The following is an 18676-nucleotide window of genomic DNA, read 5'->3' as shown; positions in this document are numbered from 1 at the left end:
TATCATGTGGTGAATAAAAATATAGCTCCAAGTAAAGTTACCGATGGAAGTAGACGAAAGAGGGGATGCCTTCCGGGGCATCCCCAAGCTTTGGATTTATGGTGTCCTTAGATTATCTTGGGGGTGCCATGGGCATCCCCAAGCTTAGGCTCTTGCCACTCCTTGTTTCATAATCCATCAAATCTTTCACCCAAAACTTGAAAACTTCACAACACAAAACTTAGCAGAAAATCTCGTGAGCTTCGTTAGCGAAAGAAAACAAAAGACCACTTCAAGGTACTGTAATGAACTCATTCTTTATTTATATTGGTGTTAAACCTACTGTATTCCAACTTCTCTATGGTTTATAAACTCTTTTACTAGCCATAGATTCATCAAAATAAGCAAACAACACACGAAAAACAGAATCTGTCAAAAAACAGAACAGTCTGTAGTAATCTGTAACTAACGCAAACTTCTGGAACTCCAAAAAATCAGAAAAAAATAGGACGACCTAGGAAATTTTTTTATTGATCAGCAGCAATTGGAATCGATATTTTATCACGTTCTGGTGATTTTTAACAATTATTTTCGTGAACAGAAAGTTTCTGGAATTTTCTGCAAGATCAAATAGCTATCATCCAAGAAGATCCTACAGGTTTAACTTGGCACAAACACTAATTAAAACATAAAAACACATCTAACCAGAGGCTAGAACAAATATTTATTCCTAAACAGAAGGAAAAAGCAAAAAACTAAAAATAAAATTGGGTTGCCTCCCAACAAGCGCTATCGTTTAACGCCCCTAGCTAGGCATAAAAGCAAGGATAGATCTAGGTATTGCCATCTTTGGTGGGCAATCCATAAGTGGCTCTCATGATAGATTCATATGGTAATTTTATTTTCTTCCTAGGGAAGTGTTCCATGCCTTTCTTTAATGGAAATTGGAATCTAATATTCCCTTCCTTCATATCAATGATTGCACCAATCGTTCTAAGGAAAGGTCTACCAAGAATAATAGGACATGAATGATTGCAATCTATATCAAGAACGATAAAATCTACGGGCACATAGTTCCTATTTGCAAAAATAAGAACATCATTAATTCTTCCCATAGGTTTCTTAATAGTGGAATCCGCAAGGTGAAATTTAAAGAGCAATCATCAAAATCACGGAAACCTAGCAAATCACACAAAGTTTTTGGAATCATGAAAACACTAGCACCCAAATCACACAAAGCATAGCATTCATGATCTTTAATTTTAATTTTAATAGTAGGTTCCCACTCATCATAAAGTTTTCTAGGGGTAGAAACTTCCAACTCAAGTTTTTCTTCATAAGATTGCATCAAGGCATCAACGATATGTTTGGTAAAAGCTTTATTTTGACTATAAGCATGAGGAGAATTTAGCACGGATTGCAACAAGGAAATAAAATCTATCAAAGAGCAATTATCATAATTAAATTCCTTGAAATCCAAAATAGTGGGTTCATTAACATCTAATGTTTTGATCTCTTCAATCCCACTTTTATCAATTTTATCATCAAGATCTAAAAACTCCGAATTTTTGGAACGCCTTCTAGGTAAAGGTGCATCACATTCAGTCCCATCATTATCAAGATTCATATTGCAAAACAAAGATTTAATAGGGGACACATCAATAACTTTTAGATCTTCATCTTTATTTTCACAAGGACTAGAAGAACACGCTTTCATAAAGCAATCTTTCTTAGCACGCATCCTAGCGGTTCTTTCTTTGCACTCATCAATGGAAATTCTCATGGCTTTGAGAGACTCATTGATATCATGCTTATGAGGGATAGATCTAAGTTTTAAAGAATCAACATCAAGAGAAATTCTATCAACGTTCCTAGCCAATTCATCAACTTTAAGCAATTTCTCTTCAAGCAAAGCATTGAAATTCTTTTGTGAATTCATAAACTCTTTTAACACTAGTCTCAAATTCAGAGGGCATCTTATTAAAATTTCCAATAGAATTGTTGTAGGAATTACCATAATTATTAGAGGAATTGCTAGGATAAGGCCTAGGATTAAAGTTTCCTCTATACGCGTTGTTACCAAAATTATTCCTACCAACAAAATTCACATCCATAGATTCATTATTATTCTCAATCAAAGTAGACAAGGGCATATCATTAGGGTCAGAAGAAACACTCTTAGTAGCAAATAATTTCATAAGTTCATCCATCTTTCCACTCAAAACATTAATTTCTTCTATCGCATGCACTTTTTTATTAGTAGATCTTTCAGTGTGCCATTGAGAATAATTAACCATAATATTATCTAGGAGTTTAGTAGCTTCTCCTAAAGTGATTTCCATAAAAGTGCCTCCCACGGCCGAATCTAAAAGATTTCTAGAAGCAAAATTCAATCCGGCATAAAAAATTTGTATAATCATCCACAAATTTAAACCATGCGTGGGGCAATTACGTATCATTAATTTCATCGTCTCCCAAGCTTGTGCAACATGTTCATGATCAAGTTGCTTAAAATTCATAATATCGTTTCTAAGAGAGATAATCTTAGCAGGAGGAAACTACTTAGAGATAAAAGCATGTTTGCACTTATTCCAAGAATCAATACTATTCTTAGGCAAAGACGAAAACCAAGCTTTAGCACGATCTCTAAGCGAAAAAGGAAATAGCTTCAATTTAACAATATCATTGTCAACATCTTTCTTCTTTTGCATATCACACAAATCAATGAAGCTATTTAGATGAGTAGCGGCGTCTTCACTAGGAAGGCCGGTGAATTGATCTTTCATGACAAGATTCAACAAAGCAGCATTGATTTCACAAGATTAAGTATCGGTAAGAGGAGCACTTGGAGTGCTAAGGAAATCATTATTGTTGGTATTGGTAAAATCACATAATTTGGTATTATCTTGAGCCATCGTGACAAACAAGCAATCCAACACACGAGCAAACAAGAGACGGGCAAAAAGAGGCAAACGGAAAAGAGAGAGCGAATAAAACGGCAAGGGTGAAGTGGGGGAGAGGAAAACGAGAGGCAAATGGCAAATAATGTAATGCGGGAGATAAGGGTTTGTGATGGGTACTTGGTATGTTGACTTTTGCGTAGACCTCCCCGGCAACGGCGCCAGAAATCCTTCTTGCTACCTCTTGAGCACTGCGTTGGTTTTCCCTTGAAGAGGAAAGGGTCATGCAGCAAAGTAGTGTAAGTATTTCCCTCAGTTTTTGAGAACCAAGGTATCAATCCAGTAGGAGGCTACGCGCGAGTCCCTCGCACCTACACAAAACAAATAAATCCTCGCAACCAACGCGATAAGGGGTTGTCAATCCCTACACGGTCACTTACGAGAGTGAGATCTGATAGATATGATAAGATAATATTTTTGGTATTTTTGTGATAAATATGCAAAGTAAAATAAAAGCAACGGAAATAACTAAGTGTTGAAAGATTAATATGATGGAAGATAGACCCGGGGGCCATAGGTTTCACTAGTGGCTTCTCTCAAGAGCATAAGTATTTTACGGTGGGTGAACAAACTACTGTTGAGCAATTGACAGAATTGAGCATAGTTATGAGAATATCTAGGTATGATCATGTATATAGGCATCATGTCCGAGACAAGTAGACCGACTCCTGCCTGCATCTACTACTATTACTCCACACATCGACCGCTATCCAGCATGCATCTAGAGTATTAAGTTCATAAGAACAGAGTAACGCTTTAAGCAAGATGACATGATGTAGAGGGATAAATTCATGCAATATGATAAAAACCCCATCTTGTTATCCTCGATGGCAACAATACAATACGTGCCTTGCTGCCCCTACTGTCACTGGGAAAGGACACCGCAAGATTGAACCCAAAGCTAAGCACTTCTCCCATTGCAAGAAAGATCAATCTAGTAGGCCAAACCAAACCGATAATTCGAAGAGACTTGCAAAGATAACCAATCATACATAAAAGAATTCAGAAGATTCAAATATTGTTCATAGATAAACTTGATCATAAACCCACAATTCATCGGTCTCAACAAACACACCGCAAAAGAAGATTACATCGAATAGATCTCCACGAGAGAGGGGGAGAACATTGTATTGAGATCCAAAAAGAGAGAAGAAGCCATCTAGCTAATAACTATGGGCCCGAAGGTCTGAGGTAAACTACTCACACATCATCGGAGGGGCTATGGTGTTGATGTAGAAGCCCTCCGTGATCGATGCCCCCTCCGGCGGAGCTCCGGAACAGGCCCCAAGATGGGATCTCGTGGGTACAGAAGGTTGCGGCGGTGGAATTAGGTTTTTGGCTCTGTATCTGATCGTTTGGGGGTACGTAGGTATATATAGGAGGAAGGAGTACGTCAGTGGAGCAACGTGGGGCCCACGAGGGTGGAGGGCGTGCCCAGGGGGGTAGGCGCGCCCCCTACCTCATGGCCTCCTGGAAGCTTCCTTGACGTACTGTCCAAGTCTCCTGGATCATGTTCGTTCCAAAAATCACGTTCCAGAAGGTTTCATTCCGTTTGGACTCCGTTTGATATTCTTTTTCTACGAAACTCTGAAATAGGCAAAAAAAACAATTCTGGGTTGGGCCTCCGGTTAATAGGTTAGTCTCAAAAATAATATAAAAGTGAATAATAAAGCCCAATAATGTCCAAAACAGAAGATAATATAGCATTGAGCAATCAAAAATTATAGATACGTTGGAGACGTATCAGAGGACCGGATTTGAACTCAGGAGTGGCGGCCCAGGTGGCGTAACGGGGCTCCGTGATGTAGAACCACTCCTGTTGCCATCCCTTCACGGTCTCTACGAAGGTCCCCTTTGGCCAGGTGACGTTGGGAGCTTGCTCACCATGGCGCCGCCACACTCCGAGTGTTGACCCTCGACCACTTTCGGCTTCACGTTGAAGACCTTGAGCCACATGCCGAAGTGGGGGGGATGCGGAGGAACGCCTTACACACGACGATGAACGCCGAGATGTTGAGGAAGGAATTCGAGGCTAGATCGTGGAAGTCTAGCCCGTAATAGAACATGAGCCCACGGACGAAAGGGTGGAGCGGAAACCCTAGCCCGCGAAGAAAGTGGGGGATGAATACTACCCTCTCATTGGGCTCTGGGGTGGGAATGATCTGCTTTTTGGCAGGGAGCCGGTGGGCAATTTTCGCGGCTAAGTACCCTACTTCCCGGAGTTCCTTGATGTTGCCCTCCGTGATGGAGGAGGCCATCCACTTGCCCTGCACTCCAGATCCGGACATGGCTGGAGAGTTTGCTGGGGACGGAAGGGATTGAAACTTGGGCGCTGGAGCTTGAGGGCAGATGGGCTGAGGAGGAAGAAGGCGTGGGGTAAAAAGATGAATCATTATCTTCTTATAAAGGCAGTGAATATCGAGTGTCCCCCCACGAGCCTTGAAACTCTCCTATTCCCAAGGGGTCGTGCAAACGGTACGGGTGGATTACCCAAACCCATATTGATGAGAATCCCTCAATAAGGGGACACGATCTCTGCTTTGACAAGACGTGTCAATGAAGACCACGCCTTGAAATGCGAAGCGGGAGGCTGAAAACGGTTCGAAATAATAATAAGACCAGAGCATAACGTCTCGCCGGAAAAGCTGTCAGTAAGCGTGACTTGTTTTGTTTAAGTATGTTGCCCTTGTGGTTCAGGGTTGTAACTATTATACAGAGCCAGATATATTTCTTTTGATAAACTACTTTGAAGTATTCGAAGGAGGAACCCGCTTTGCAATGCCGAAAACAATTTGCGCGCCGGACACATCGTCATTGAAGCCTGGTTCAGGGGCTACTAAGGGAGTCCTGGATTAGGGGGTCCCCGGGCGTCCGGGCTATGTGACATGGGCCGGACTGATGGCTGTGAAGATACAAGATAGAAGGCCTTCCCCGTGTCCGGATGGGACTCTCCTTTGCGTAGATGGCAAGTTTGGTGTTCGGATGTGAAGATTACTTTCTCTGTAAACTGACTCTGTACAACCCTAGGCCTCTCCGGTGTCTATATAAACCGGAGGGTTTAGTCCGTAGAGGCAATCACAATCATACGGGCTAGACATCTAGGGTTTAGCCATTACGATCTCGAGGTAGATCAACTCTGGTAATCCTTATACTTATCAAAGTCAATCAAGCAGGAAGTAGGGTATTACCTCCATTAAGAAGGCCCGAACCTGGGTAAACATCATGTCTCCCGCCTCCTGTTACCTTCGATTTTCAGACGCACAGTTTAAGACCCCTTACCCGAGGTCGGCCGGTTTTGACACCGACAGTGGGAAAGGGCAGCGGGGGCTTGGTCGCTTTGCTCTTTCGCTAGAGGAAAGCGGTGAGCGTTGACCGTTCCAACGTTTCGGGGCACCTGATCTAACGGCTGCGCGGCGACCATTCTGGCGCTTGCGCCGGTCACCGGCGCGTAGCATCGCCCTTTCCAGCATCGCTCCCACGCGTGTCGCCGTCACGGATCTCCGCGGCATCTCCCGTCCTTAAATAAAAGGCGTGCCCGGAAATCTGTTCGCCCCACAAAATTCCGTTCAGCGCGTGCAGTAGAGAGCTCCTCGCTTCTCATCCTCCTCCCCAACTCCAATACTCTCCACAGAAATCTCCGCTCCTTCTCGTCCCTTCTCGCTCGCGTGCGCGTGGGGTGCGCAATGGCGGCGGCGGCAGTGGCGTTGTCGAACGGCTCCGGTGGCGGTGGCGACTCCAAGGCCGAGTTCGCGGAAATATACAGCAGGCTCAAGGAGGAGATGCTCGAGGACCCCGCCTTCGAGTTCACCGACGAGTCGCTCCAGTGGATCGAGCGCGTAATGCCTCCTCCCCTTCCCATCTCTATATTTCTGGGAGCGGGGCTGTTGGTTTGATCTACCGGGTTGGGGGGGGGGGGGGGGGGGGTCTTTGGGTGGTTGTGACGGTAAAATTTTCCCGGTTTGTGCAATTTTGTGTTCCTGTGGGAGTAAGTGTTGGGAGTTGCAGAGGGGACATGAGAGGCTCTGAGTAAACTTTCCTACAAACTCGCAACAATTTATAACAACGAACTCTTATTTATGCACTACTTTCACCTCATTTTGGCGAGACCTCCTATGATTCCTGACATTTGAGCTGTTCCGGTTCCTGTGAAACACTGATCCAGCCAATCCAAGAAGGATCGGGGGCATGTTTTTATATGGAAGAGAACATATCCTCTGCCCTCTGCATGCGAAGTTGCATAAAACCCTACTGTTACATCTCCTCAAGAGCTTCAAACCAACAAGCTATGAAACGCTGACAATTCAGTTGCTACACAGCCAATTGCTAAATCGCCACCCATGTTGGGGCATGCCATCTTCTATTCACTTACTTTATGGACTAGATATTATAGAGATAAAAGAAATACCATAAGATAACATATCATAACTCTTTTTTCACAATTCACTTTCATATCCAGTAAATCATGAATGTAGATATTGGAATCATCAGTATTTCTTAAAAGAACTTGGATGATTATTTAATGGAGTTTTAACTAAAATCTTAAATCGGGTGGAGTTGTGGCTTTGCGATGCCAGATATGGATTACAGGGAGGTGATAAACGAACTCCTGAGCACTACTATATGGGATTAATGGAACCTTCAAATACAAATTGCATGGATCTCTTTTCCATATGGGATTCCGTAATACGTCCGTCTTCTTGTACTTTACTGGCATCAAAATATGTTGTCATATAAATTAACTGTCAAGGGCTTCTCTGTAAAAAAAAACTGTCAAGGGCCTCTAAGCTACATCCTGAAGACTGGAAAACTGAAAACTCCAATGGTTTGTGTCTTTTCTTTCGTGTTGAGTCACTTTCCATGGTTAGACGGCAAAAGTATGTATGTCACCTGTAGAAAAGTAGAGGCGTCACACATTTTGTGTAGAAGCTGAAGACTTATAATTAAGCTGGTAACTCTTATGCTAGTTAAATGATGGGTTGCTTCTGTTGTCTGCTGTTAGTGCATGGATATTTTGACAGTGTTACAGTGAATGGGTCTTATAACTGAATGCCCTGTGATTCTCCACTTTACTTGCATGTTAGTTTGCAAGTGTTTGTGCCTTGCAGACTATGATGCCTTCCCACCCACCCAGGTTCAAGGCATAATAGTTGCAATTTGGGTTTGTTGCACCAATTATACTGTAGGGGGTTCCCTTACAGTCTGTCTCTCAAAAAAAAAGTGTTTGTGCCTTCTGGTCCGAGAGAAATATACATGAAAAGTAACCAATGGTATCTTTATTCAATTTGTGCCATTTTCTTAAACGAAATGAATAGAATCTGCTTTGATGATTTAACAATTATGTGTGCTGAGTTAAAAACCTTTCAAGCTTGTTTCTTTCAATTGGAGTAGATGCTGGATTACAATGTCCTAGGAGGAAAGTGCAACCGTGGGCTCTCTGTCATCGATAGCTACAAGACATTGAAAGGTGTAGATGTTTTGAGGAAGGAGGAGACGTTTCTTGCCTGCACCCTTGGTTGGTGTATTGAATGGGTAACACTTTCTTCTCGTTGCTTTGGAGTTTTTTGGTTATAATAGCTGAAAAATCAATGTTAACATGGCACCTTTGATGGATCTTGATCATGTTGTAGCTTCAAGCATATTTTCTTGTGCTTGATGATATCATGGACAACTCCCAGACACGACGGGGCCAGCCTTGCTGGTTTAGGGTGCCTCAGGTCAGTTTGAGAAGCATTCGTCCTTTCTATATCATCTGCAACTTTGTACAGTTGTTATTTTGTTGATTGTATCAAGGTTTTACTTCCGAAGGGATTCTTCAGTAGAATTAGTGTTAGCAGCATCAATATGATTCATCTATTAAATAACCTAATTTCATGCTTCATGTTTGTACATGATCTCACAAGAGAAATGATTTATAGTATTGACTTATTAAGTGTCCGCAGGCTGTTGTTACTTGCTTTTTCGATAACAAGCAAGTGCTTTCATGTTTTCAGTTGTAACACACAGAACCAATCGCCTGTTTTTTTGTTGTACAATAGGTTGGCCTTATTGCTGTAAACGACGGGATTATCCTTCGCAACCATATTTCACGGATCCTTCAACGCCACTTCAGAGGAAAACCGTATTATGTTGATCTCATTGATTTGTTCAATGAGGTAACCATATCCTCTGACATATACATATATATATATATATATATATATATATATATATATATTCACACCAAACATATTTTCTGCTTCTTACAACTGCCTGAGGCTCTAATTTCTATGTCAAGGTTGAATTCAAGACGGCTTCAGGGCAGTTGTTGGATCTTATCACTACTCACGAGGGAGAAAAGGATCTCACAAAATATAACTTGAATGTGTAAGTTCATGTTGCAGCAACTTCTGCACACTTAGATTCCTTGCATGGTTTACCGAGTCTATATTTTCGAAAATTGATGCTGTTGTTTTTTTAATACGATAATTCGTGTTCCGTAGCCAGTGTTTGCATTATGTCTTTAGTACTGTTGATGATTTCTTTAATGCTTGGCACTTTGCAGTCACCGGCGCATTGTGCAATACAAGACAGCATACTATTCATTTTATCTTCCGGTAAGAGTTAGCATTGTATATGAATTATTAGTATGGTTGGTAACTGTCAAGTAGATGCAAGTACTAACAGTATTCTATGTTTCTACTTTACCCAAGGTTGCATGTGCATTGCTGCTGTCGGGTGAGAATTTGGATAACTTTGGCGATGTAAAGAACATTCTTGTTGAAATGGGAACATACTTTCAAGTTCAGGTAAATCCCTTTCTTTGGAAGAGAAAAGTAATAGTTTATATCTACTCCCTCCGCCCTAAAATAAGTATCGCTGATTTAGTACAAATTTGTACTAACTTTGTACTAAATCAGTGACACTTACTTTGAGATGGAGGGAGTAGTATTTTATTGCCTCTGATTTAGTTCTTTTACAGGATGATTATCTAGATTGTTTTGGAGATCCTGAATCTATTGGCAAGGTTAGTGTGTTTGTACTTGTTTTATTAACTTGAATGGGTAGAAGTATCACGTTGATTGCATTCCAGGCCTGTTCACATTCTGATTTCTGATTTGATCTTTACGGACTCTTATGGCAGATTGGAACTGACATTGAAGACTACAAGTGTTCCTGGTTAGTTGTGCAAGCTCTTGAGCATGCAGATGAGAGCCAAAAGGGCATTCTACTTGTAAGTGCTATTTAGTTATTACTCCTTTTTACCAACCTAAAGGCACTGCTTGAGCCATTAATTTATGGCCAACAGGAAAATTATGGGAAGTCAGATCCAGAGTCTGTTGCAAAAGTGAAGGATCTGTATAAAGAACTTGATCTGGAGGTCTGTCTTCAACTCTTCATCATTCTTTGTATTCTTCACTTATCATCATCTCTTAATAGCCCACTGCGGATATCATGCATATCATCATTTAGTATAAATGATTAGCACCACTAATACCCTGATTATAACAAAACCCTACATGTGACTGGTGCTCATTTGGCTGAAGATGCCTTAAACAGTATCCAAACAGAGGCATAATCGTTTAGCCACGCAGAAACTGACACCCTGTCGTTGCACTCTATTTCAATTGACATCCTCTTCCCATTCTTATACTCCAGACGGCATTTCACAAGTATGAGCGGGAGAGCTACAATAAGCTGATCGCCGACATCGAGGCCCAGCCAAGCAAAGCTGTTCAGAAAGTTTTGATGTCTTTCCTGGAGAAGATCTACAAGAGGCAGAAGTAGAGCTAAGCTCTTGGAGAGGTTGTTGTGCCGTTGCGTGCTTTGGTAACTTGTTCCGTGTTCTGTGTGTGATGGTCTTATTACCGTAATGTACAGCGTGTTATTCCTTCCAACAATAAACTACGGTGCTATTTTTTAGTGGTGCGTGAACCTGCTGTGTCATAACCATGTTATTTGAAGCTCTAATGTTTTTCTAGCTTATCATTTGTCATCAATTATTTTGCATGCAATTTGAAGGGCGGACATTTGGTTCAGTTGTATTCTATATTTATTTATTTATTTATTTTGGAAAAGGGGCAGACATTTGGTGCACCGGGTTGGATGGTTGCCCTGTATTTGATGTCTGCGGAAACATATGTGTCCGTGGACGTTTGGTGTGTCTATTTTAATGTACGATGTTGGAGATGCCCTTGCAGCTGTGGAAGGGGGGACAGTGTGTTCTTAGAGCATCTCTCTCCTCTCTAACATACTCCATCTGTAGTGCTGAATTTTGCTGTGTAAGGAGTATGTTGAAAAAAGCGTGGTCGTGCCCAAGAAACTGTTGTTTAGGGCATTGCCCAAAGAATGTGGTCGTGATCTCGAGTAACGAATTGCATCCCAGGATTTCCTAAGTTCAGTTTTTGGCTCCCCGTAGAAACCAGTCCCAGGATTTCCCAAGTTCAGTTTTTGGCTCCGCGTAGAAATCTGTGAATCTACAGAGTTTGCCATCCACAACCACTTCCGCATCTAAGAAATACTGACACCACGATCTCACTATTACTTGGACACGGTCTCTCCACCATAGAAGACCAAGTCCACCGCTCAGACCATCACAATCCACCGCCACACCACTTCTAAACCTTAGGATTCACTTGAGCTTCTTCGTTGCATGTGTCTTTTTCTTTGTGTCACACAAAAAAACCAATGCTGGGTCATGGGTACGTTCCAGGTCACGAAGTTTGTCAACTGTCGAGTCCAATCGCAATCCTGGACAGTTCAAGACTAGGATATTCATTGGTCTCGACGGCCTTGGTCCGTCGCTCTGTCATTTGTATCAACGACACACTCAAAGACAAAGGCAGTTTTTTTGCCTTTTATCACCAATGAAAGTATCATGAATAACTTGTTAGGGTCATCTTTAGTACCCACAACTGTTTGGATTTTCTTTTCCTTTCCAGAGGTTTACCATAATTGGCTGAGCTCATGTACTGTTGGTCACCGTCTTTCCTTCTTGGCCTTCTCACATATGTTCCCCTTCTTCGTGCCTTTCCGTAATGCTTCTTGTAAGAAGTGCCCGCATTGTCCTTGCCCTTACGTTCCTAGTCGCTATCCCAATAACCATCGCGCTTCCTTTCCTGTTCAAACTCAAAACATTTGTTTCTAAGCTCTCTTTTTTTTCTTCCGCTCAAGGCCATGCCTTGGATCCTTTTCTCTGGGAATTTCACCTCTGTTACAGCCCTTGTTCGAGCTGAGAACCTCACCTCTCTCTGGCCTCTCCTCCGTGCCTGATGAGGACACGACTACCTTGGATACGACCAAAAATATTGCATACATGCATATTTGTGAGGTGAATTCTAATGCAAACTATGCAATAATTTATTTATGTTGTCCAGGACAAAAATACTTCACAGACTTTTGTGCCTTGTCTAATTGTAGGTATATGGGACATTTGTATAATCCACATATGAAGATAAGGGGAAAAGAGAAGTTTATGTGCTGTTCAAAAAGACCTCTCACGTCACTTTTGGCTCAAGAGAAAATAGAGTCCAAGTCCCACATGTTCTGGACTCAGATTCAGAGTGCACAGACATACCTGACTCAAAACGTCAAGATCTCTTTCATCCGGACTCCAAATTGGGTGATTCTTTTTTTTTGGAAAGTTATTTCGTGCACTTTCCAACCCAATTGGATTCACCTTCAAATTCATCCGGAGCGTTGAGATATTGACGAAACAATCTGACGCTGTAGCAGAATCCGAGTCAAACTACAAGTCCAAAGGTGTTGCATCACCTCTACTTGGGCCCATTATCCTTGTACGACCTAGGATTAGTTTTAGGCTGCCTTGGGACGTCCTCCCACCTCCTTGGCCGCCATCCCTTGCTCCTATATAAGTAGATCAATCTAGTAGATTTTTCCTTGGGATTTGTTTAGTTAAAAGTTAGCCATTGCAACTTCTTGTACTTCATTTGTGTCCAACGACCACACCAAGACCACTTTCAGATCCCCACCTTTATCAGTACTTCATCTATATTCACAATATTTAGATTGCTTTTATCATATCCTTGCTTGTTCTTTGATTGCGTGCAGGAATAGACCTTCGTGGTCAGGCTGATCGTGCTTCCAGCATCATCAATAACCTCAGGAGATTGGTTTAGCGATTGCTAGGTTGCAACGTCATGCACGTTTGTAGTCGGATCGTCAAAGTCAACTCTACCAAATCGATAGCTATCATCTTATCGAAAGATAGGGACACCCTCGCCTTTATCAGTGCCAGTGCGGGATTCGGCGGTCTGGGAGAACTCAGGATTCAACATTTATTTGGAGGGGAGATCTCACACCCTCGGCTGTTCGTGGCGCCCTCTGGCATTGTCACCAGTATGGTTACTACCACAGTTGTTGTTGCTGCTAGCCACTCCGCCATGAGATCCCTCCTTGGCAGTGTTATTTCTTCCCAGCAAAGCTCACAACCATTCTCCCCACTATGACTATGAATCAACCAGTGGACCACAAACACCGCCCTCATGTACCAGCCTACCACACCCAAAGTAGAAGTATGGTATTTTTCTTAGTAAAAATCAAACCTAAGTACCCACTTTATCCTGCTGTGAGGATTTTAGATAGAAACCCCTAACGAGTGGCTCATAGACTGAAATTTTTGCACGAACTCTAAGGTGTTTTCCCCTGGCTATACCATCCTTGTCCGCGTTCACTTTCACAACCTCTCCGAGCCAATTACCCAGAGCCTTGCTAAACGCATCGAACCTCTTATCCCGTGGCAAATCAGTTACTCAAACCCAAATCTCAACCTTGTCAAAAATATCTCAAAGGGCCTTGTATTACCCTCATAGTCCTTCGGGACCATCAAGTTGAAATCATATTGCTTCCAATCGCCTTCGCTTCCAAAGTGCACCAAGAAATTTTTGTGCCAAGATATCTGAATTGCGCCTTCTTGTGAAGAACCCAAGCACAGTGCATGGCAGTCTCCAAAACATGAATGTTAAGTGGTCGTGATGAGCACTTTGCCACCCGTTAACCATCTAGAATTCTTGGGCAACACCAGTTCTAGTTCCGCAAAGATGAAGCCCTATGCTTTCTTTTTAGAGGAAAAATCCCTATGCTTCCTTGTCCATCAACACCATACTTCCTAGCCTCGCCGAAAGACTAGCAGCAGATCCAACGTTTTGCTCTCTACCAGAGATTTGGACGATTCCTGACTAGCTGATCCACTGACATGCTGCCGATGTAGTCATCTTCTTCTGGCTTGTTGCCGCTGTCTTTCCATCAGTCTTCCCGCTATAGCTCTGCCCCTGACGAGATACAGACCCTTCGATCCGTGCCCAAGGTAGCATCGTCGCCGCCCTAGATACCACCACAATTTCACCACTCTCGTCAAGAAAACCCTAACCCTAGCTCCAGGTTGACGATTGCCTAGTGGTCGCCTCCTGGCTCCTGTCGCCTAAACTTGGCGGACCCTTTTCTTCCAATGGGCTTAATCTGCAAGTTATGACAAGCGCCCTCCTCCTGGTTGAAGAAGCATGGAATCACCACATATATCTAACCATACAATGATAGTACAACTTCGAAATGTGGTTGTCCACACTCTCTTTTTCTCAAGAAAAGAAATGTTGTAGTCCAACGAGGTGGATATCAGGTGATACCACCTATTACATGCTCCCATGCTACAAATTTTAAAAAGTCACATTTAGATATTTCAAAAAATTATGAAAAAGATTATGGATGTTCACAAGACATATGTCTATAACCTCTAAAAAAATCAGATCAAAATTCCAAGTGTACATTGAGAAACAAAAAAGACAAATCTATATATGAATGACCATAATTTTTAGGGGTTGTAGACATATGTCTTGTGAACAACCATAATTTTTCAGATTTTTTTAAACATCTAAATGTGATTTTTGAAAAATTGTATCATGGTAACATATGAAGGGTGGTATCTTCGCTAGCGTGGTTACTTGTAGGGGTTTGTTTCGCTGTGCCCCAGCTTGACTTATTTGGTCCCTATTCCATTCTCTTTGCTTTTCTTTTGAACCTGTGAACCTTGAACCTTGTTGTGGTTGGATGCTTGGTGCGGTTGTTTTATTTTACTAAAACAATGCCCGTGAGTTGTAACAGGATATAAATATTCTAATACCTTAGTTTGTGATTTACCTATCAATAATAATGCGATTGTGTAAATAAATGTTTATCAAATTCTGCCCGCAAATTACCTTATATTTTGATTAGAAGTTTGGTAAGTAAATTAAAGTGGAATTGGTTCAGAAGGTAAGTGAAAAGAAAGATGAAATGAAAACCTGATCTGCAGGGACATGGCGCAAGGGGCGACCCGAGGGGCGACTATGGCCAAGCCGCCATCATCGGCCGGGGATCAGAGGAGAGTGGGCGGCCGGTTCTGGGCTTTAGCGGATTCCGATGAAGAGGACGCGGACGGAGATGGGGATGTCGCGGCGGCCTCCCCGTCATCGCCGACCCCTTCTGATCTCATCTGCGAGTTCTTCCATTCCGGCTACGACGAAGATGAAGTGGCAACGACGGTGGACAAGGTCTTGCCCCCCAACGATCCGGCTCGTATTGGACTAGATGCAAGTGAGAAGAAGGAGATGATCTGGCGCGTGGTTCGTCGGAGAACGGCGACGACGGCGATCCGACCATGGAAGGGTCCCCTGCCTAAGGTTAGTCTCCCGAACTTAACGATTTTCGATTTGATCCGTCCGGATTCATGGACTACTGTTACGAGAAGGAAAAATGCGCGCCGGCCAGTGTCTCAATCGGCGCCGGAGGTGACCGCGGCAACCATGCCGGCAAACCCGGCGATCCAGATCGCGGCGGCGCTTCAGGAGCGTTTGAAAAATTTGTTGGGCTGCAGTGGGCCGGTTTTGCCTGAAACATTATCAGTTTTAGTTGGGCCGGAGACTGCTGGGTATGAGGCCCAGGCAAGTCCGGTTTCCACAAACATTGATCGCGTACATGCATGCAATTCGATCGATCGTTCTTCTCAGTCCTCGTCCCAGCTGCGCGCTAGGGTTCGCAGGCAAGGGAAGGCTGGCTTCCGATCTTGCGGTCTTGGCCGAGCAAGGCACATCCCCCCCTCGTAGACATGGCCGGCCGAGGGGCTGGCTTGCCGCCAGGGAAGAAGGCGGCTGCCCCGACCGGGACGGGCCGCGCCGGAGTGGCGCCGCCGCCGGCGATGGGTGCTGGGCGTGGGGCGGCGGTGCTGCCTGGCCCTAGGCCTTCCGTGCTCAGCGGGGCGGCGCAGACGCCTGCGGGGCGTGGTGCTGGCCTTCCCGGGGCTCGGCCGCCGGCGCCTGGGCCGGTTGCGTTGCCAGCAGCGGGTCGGGGCGGGACGGCCCTTGCTCCTAGGCCGCCGGCGCAGAAACCGGTAGTGGTTGCTGCCGCGGGGCGGGGCGGTGCGTATGGTCCGCGGCCGCCTACGCCCAACCAGGTCGTGCCGCCAGGTCATCATCCTCGGGCGGCGCCGCCGCCTCATTACGTCGCAAGGCCACCACAAAAACGGCCTGGACCGGTGCAGAACATGGGTGCTGGAGGTGCTTCTGGACCATCCCGAGGACAGTGGGGGGACGATGGATATGATGCGTATGGGGATGGCCAACACCGTGGTTCGTCATCCACGGGAGGAGGTCGTGGGTATGCCTGGCAGAGTGATGGATCCGCTGAGAGACCTTTCCTCGGCCCTACGGGGGGTTTTGTCGAGGGAGCTTCTGGCCCGGACTACCGGCAGAGAGGTGGATATTGTGGTCCCCGTGGTGGTCGTGGCGGGGGTCGTGGTCGGTACCGTAACAGACAGCCTCCTCCACCGGCCGTTGTTGACCATGAGGCCTCTGTCGTGGCAACCGATCCCGTTCAGACGACTGACCTGCCTAGCCAGGCGTTGGATGTCGTGACGGCACTGGCCAATGCGGAGTTACCTGGGACTGAGATTACAGCTGAGACAGGCGACCGGACTGATTCTGAGAGGGCGTCCAAGTGGGCGCGTAAGAAGGAGAAGATGTTATGTTATCGATGTGAGAAGGGTCACTTCATTGCTGAGTGCGTGGCGAAGCTTTGCGATACGTGTGGGAAGCCAGCACATGCCAAGGGGGATTGCCCGCTCTTGCGTGATCACATTCCGGCTCTTACAATGTATGGAGTATATTGTGCTGAGTTGATGCTCTTTGAGTCCCCGGTTGCGAGAGAGATTCCGGTGGCGACACAAAGTTTGACCACTGGGATTGTGAAAGTTACCCAGGGAGAGGTTTCTGAGGCTCAGATTGTGCAGAGGCTTCAGGAACTGGTTCCAGGTGACTTCCAGTGGGAGCTTGTCAGTATTGAGGCCAATGTGTTCAAGGTTGACTTCCCAACTGTGGATGATTTACAGAAACTGCTGAGCTTTGGGTTGTGCAGAGTTCCTGGCACTAAATGCATTTTGGAATTTCACGAGTGGAAGAAGGTGGAGCCACGGGGTAAGCCCCTTACTCAGGTTTGGTTGCGGTTTTCCGGGGCTCCATCTGAGCCATTGCAGGATGCTCGAGTTGTGGCTAGTATGGGTATTATGGTTGGAAAACATGAGAGAGTGGATATGGCCTTTACCCGCACTCATGGGGTGGCCCGACTTGTAGTGAGCGTTCTAGACATTGACTTTGTCCCTGATGTGGTCAACTGGACCTACAGGGGTGAGGTTTTTCCTCTTGAGATTGAGTTTGAGGATGCGGATCTGTTTGCGGAGGCAATTAATGGGACTGATGTGGATATGCATGAGGGTGATGACAGCGCGGGTGCCAAGGGGGCACCGACGGATGAGGCTGATCGAGAGGGGTCCAACGGATCGGGACCTGTTGCTCAGTTGCCCGGGGATGGGCCCGGGGTCGGGACGACACCATCAACCTCGGTACCTATGAGTTCTCTGTGGTTTGGGTCGTTTGAGCCAGCTTATGCCCCTCCCAGGCTCTGGAGCGACCGGGTGGATTCTGATGATGTGTTTGAGCGCACGCTTCCTGTGGTGGAGCCTGATGCTGTTGTTGGTCCCTTGATCGGAGGCTCGGCGAAGACCTTGGTTGGGGGAGGGGAGGTGGAGTCTGAGGTGACTTCTCTTTCTCCCGCTCTCCCAGTGGCCTCGTTCCGGGAGATGGCGTTTTCTATTGAGGATGATTCTAGGGGAGGGAGTCCGGGGCAGGTGGCCACGACTTCCTTTCCTCCTATCCTGGCGCCGGCGATGCCGAAGATGACCGGGTGTGGGGGAGGCGGTCCGGGGCAGGTGGCCTCGGTCCCCTCATCTCCGGCGGCAGCTACTGTGGCCACTTCTCCAGTGGCGCAGGGTGGTGGTCTGGGGCAGGTGGCCTCGACCCCCCTTCCCCTTTGGCGGCCAGGAAGGCCGCATCTCCTGCGACACCGGTGTCATCCTCTGGCCAGAGGGTTGGGGCGGGAGGAGCGCTCGGGCAGGCGGCCCCCGCGCTTCCCTCTCCTGGCTTACCGGCGGCCCAGGGCTTCGGTTTGAGACACTCGTCCGTGGGCATTGGGAGCCCACCGCCGCCTCCTCCGGTAACACTGGCTGACCCTTCGTGGGATTCCGCGTGAGGTTTTACTCGGAAGGAGGTCATTGCCTTTGGTGGGATCCCAGACCCGGTCTCTGCGGGGCGACGGATGAGTTCCCGTATCCAGGAGCACCCGGAGGTTGATGACATGCAGCAGAGGTGCGCTATGAGGGCGGCCAAGCTTCGTGACGTTGAGGTCACTACTGGTATGTCTGTCAACATTTCTAATTC

The 18676-nt window shown here is 45.5% G+C and overlaps 1 protein-coding gene across 1 annotated transcript; it reads left to right on the top strand.

The window, feature by feature from the left end:
- Positions 1-6469: 6469 nt before the first annotated feature.
- Positions 6470-10901, top strand: LOC109785308 (farnesyl pyrophosphate synthase). The gene is made up of 11 exons (XM_020343905.3): positions 6470-6775; positions 8328-8468; positions 8567-8653; positions 8975-9091; positions 9214-9302; positions 9481-9532; positions 9629-9724; positions 9898-9942; positions 10060-10149; positions 10225-10296; positions 10575-10901. Exons 1-11 carry the CDS (start codon positions 6623-6625, stop codon positions 10701-10703), a joined length of 1071 nt encoding a protein of 356 aa, XP_020199494.1. The 5' UTR covers positions 6470-6622; the 3' UTR covers positions 10704-10901.
- The last annotated feature ends 7775 nt before the right edge of the window (positions 10902-18676 follow it).

This window comes from Aegilops tauschii, chromosome 3 (assembly GCF_002575655.3).
Source record: "Aegilops tauschii subsp. strangulata cultivar AL8/78 chromosome 3, Aet v6.0, whole genome shotgun sequence".
Lineage (NCBI taxonomy): Eukaryota > Viridiplantae > Streptophyta > Magnoliopsida > Poales > Poaceae > Aegilops > Aegilops tauschii.
Note: the sequence above shows the minus strand (reverse complement) of the source record. Positions and strands in the feature narration are given on the sequence as shown.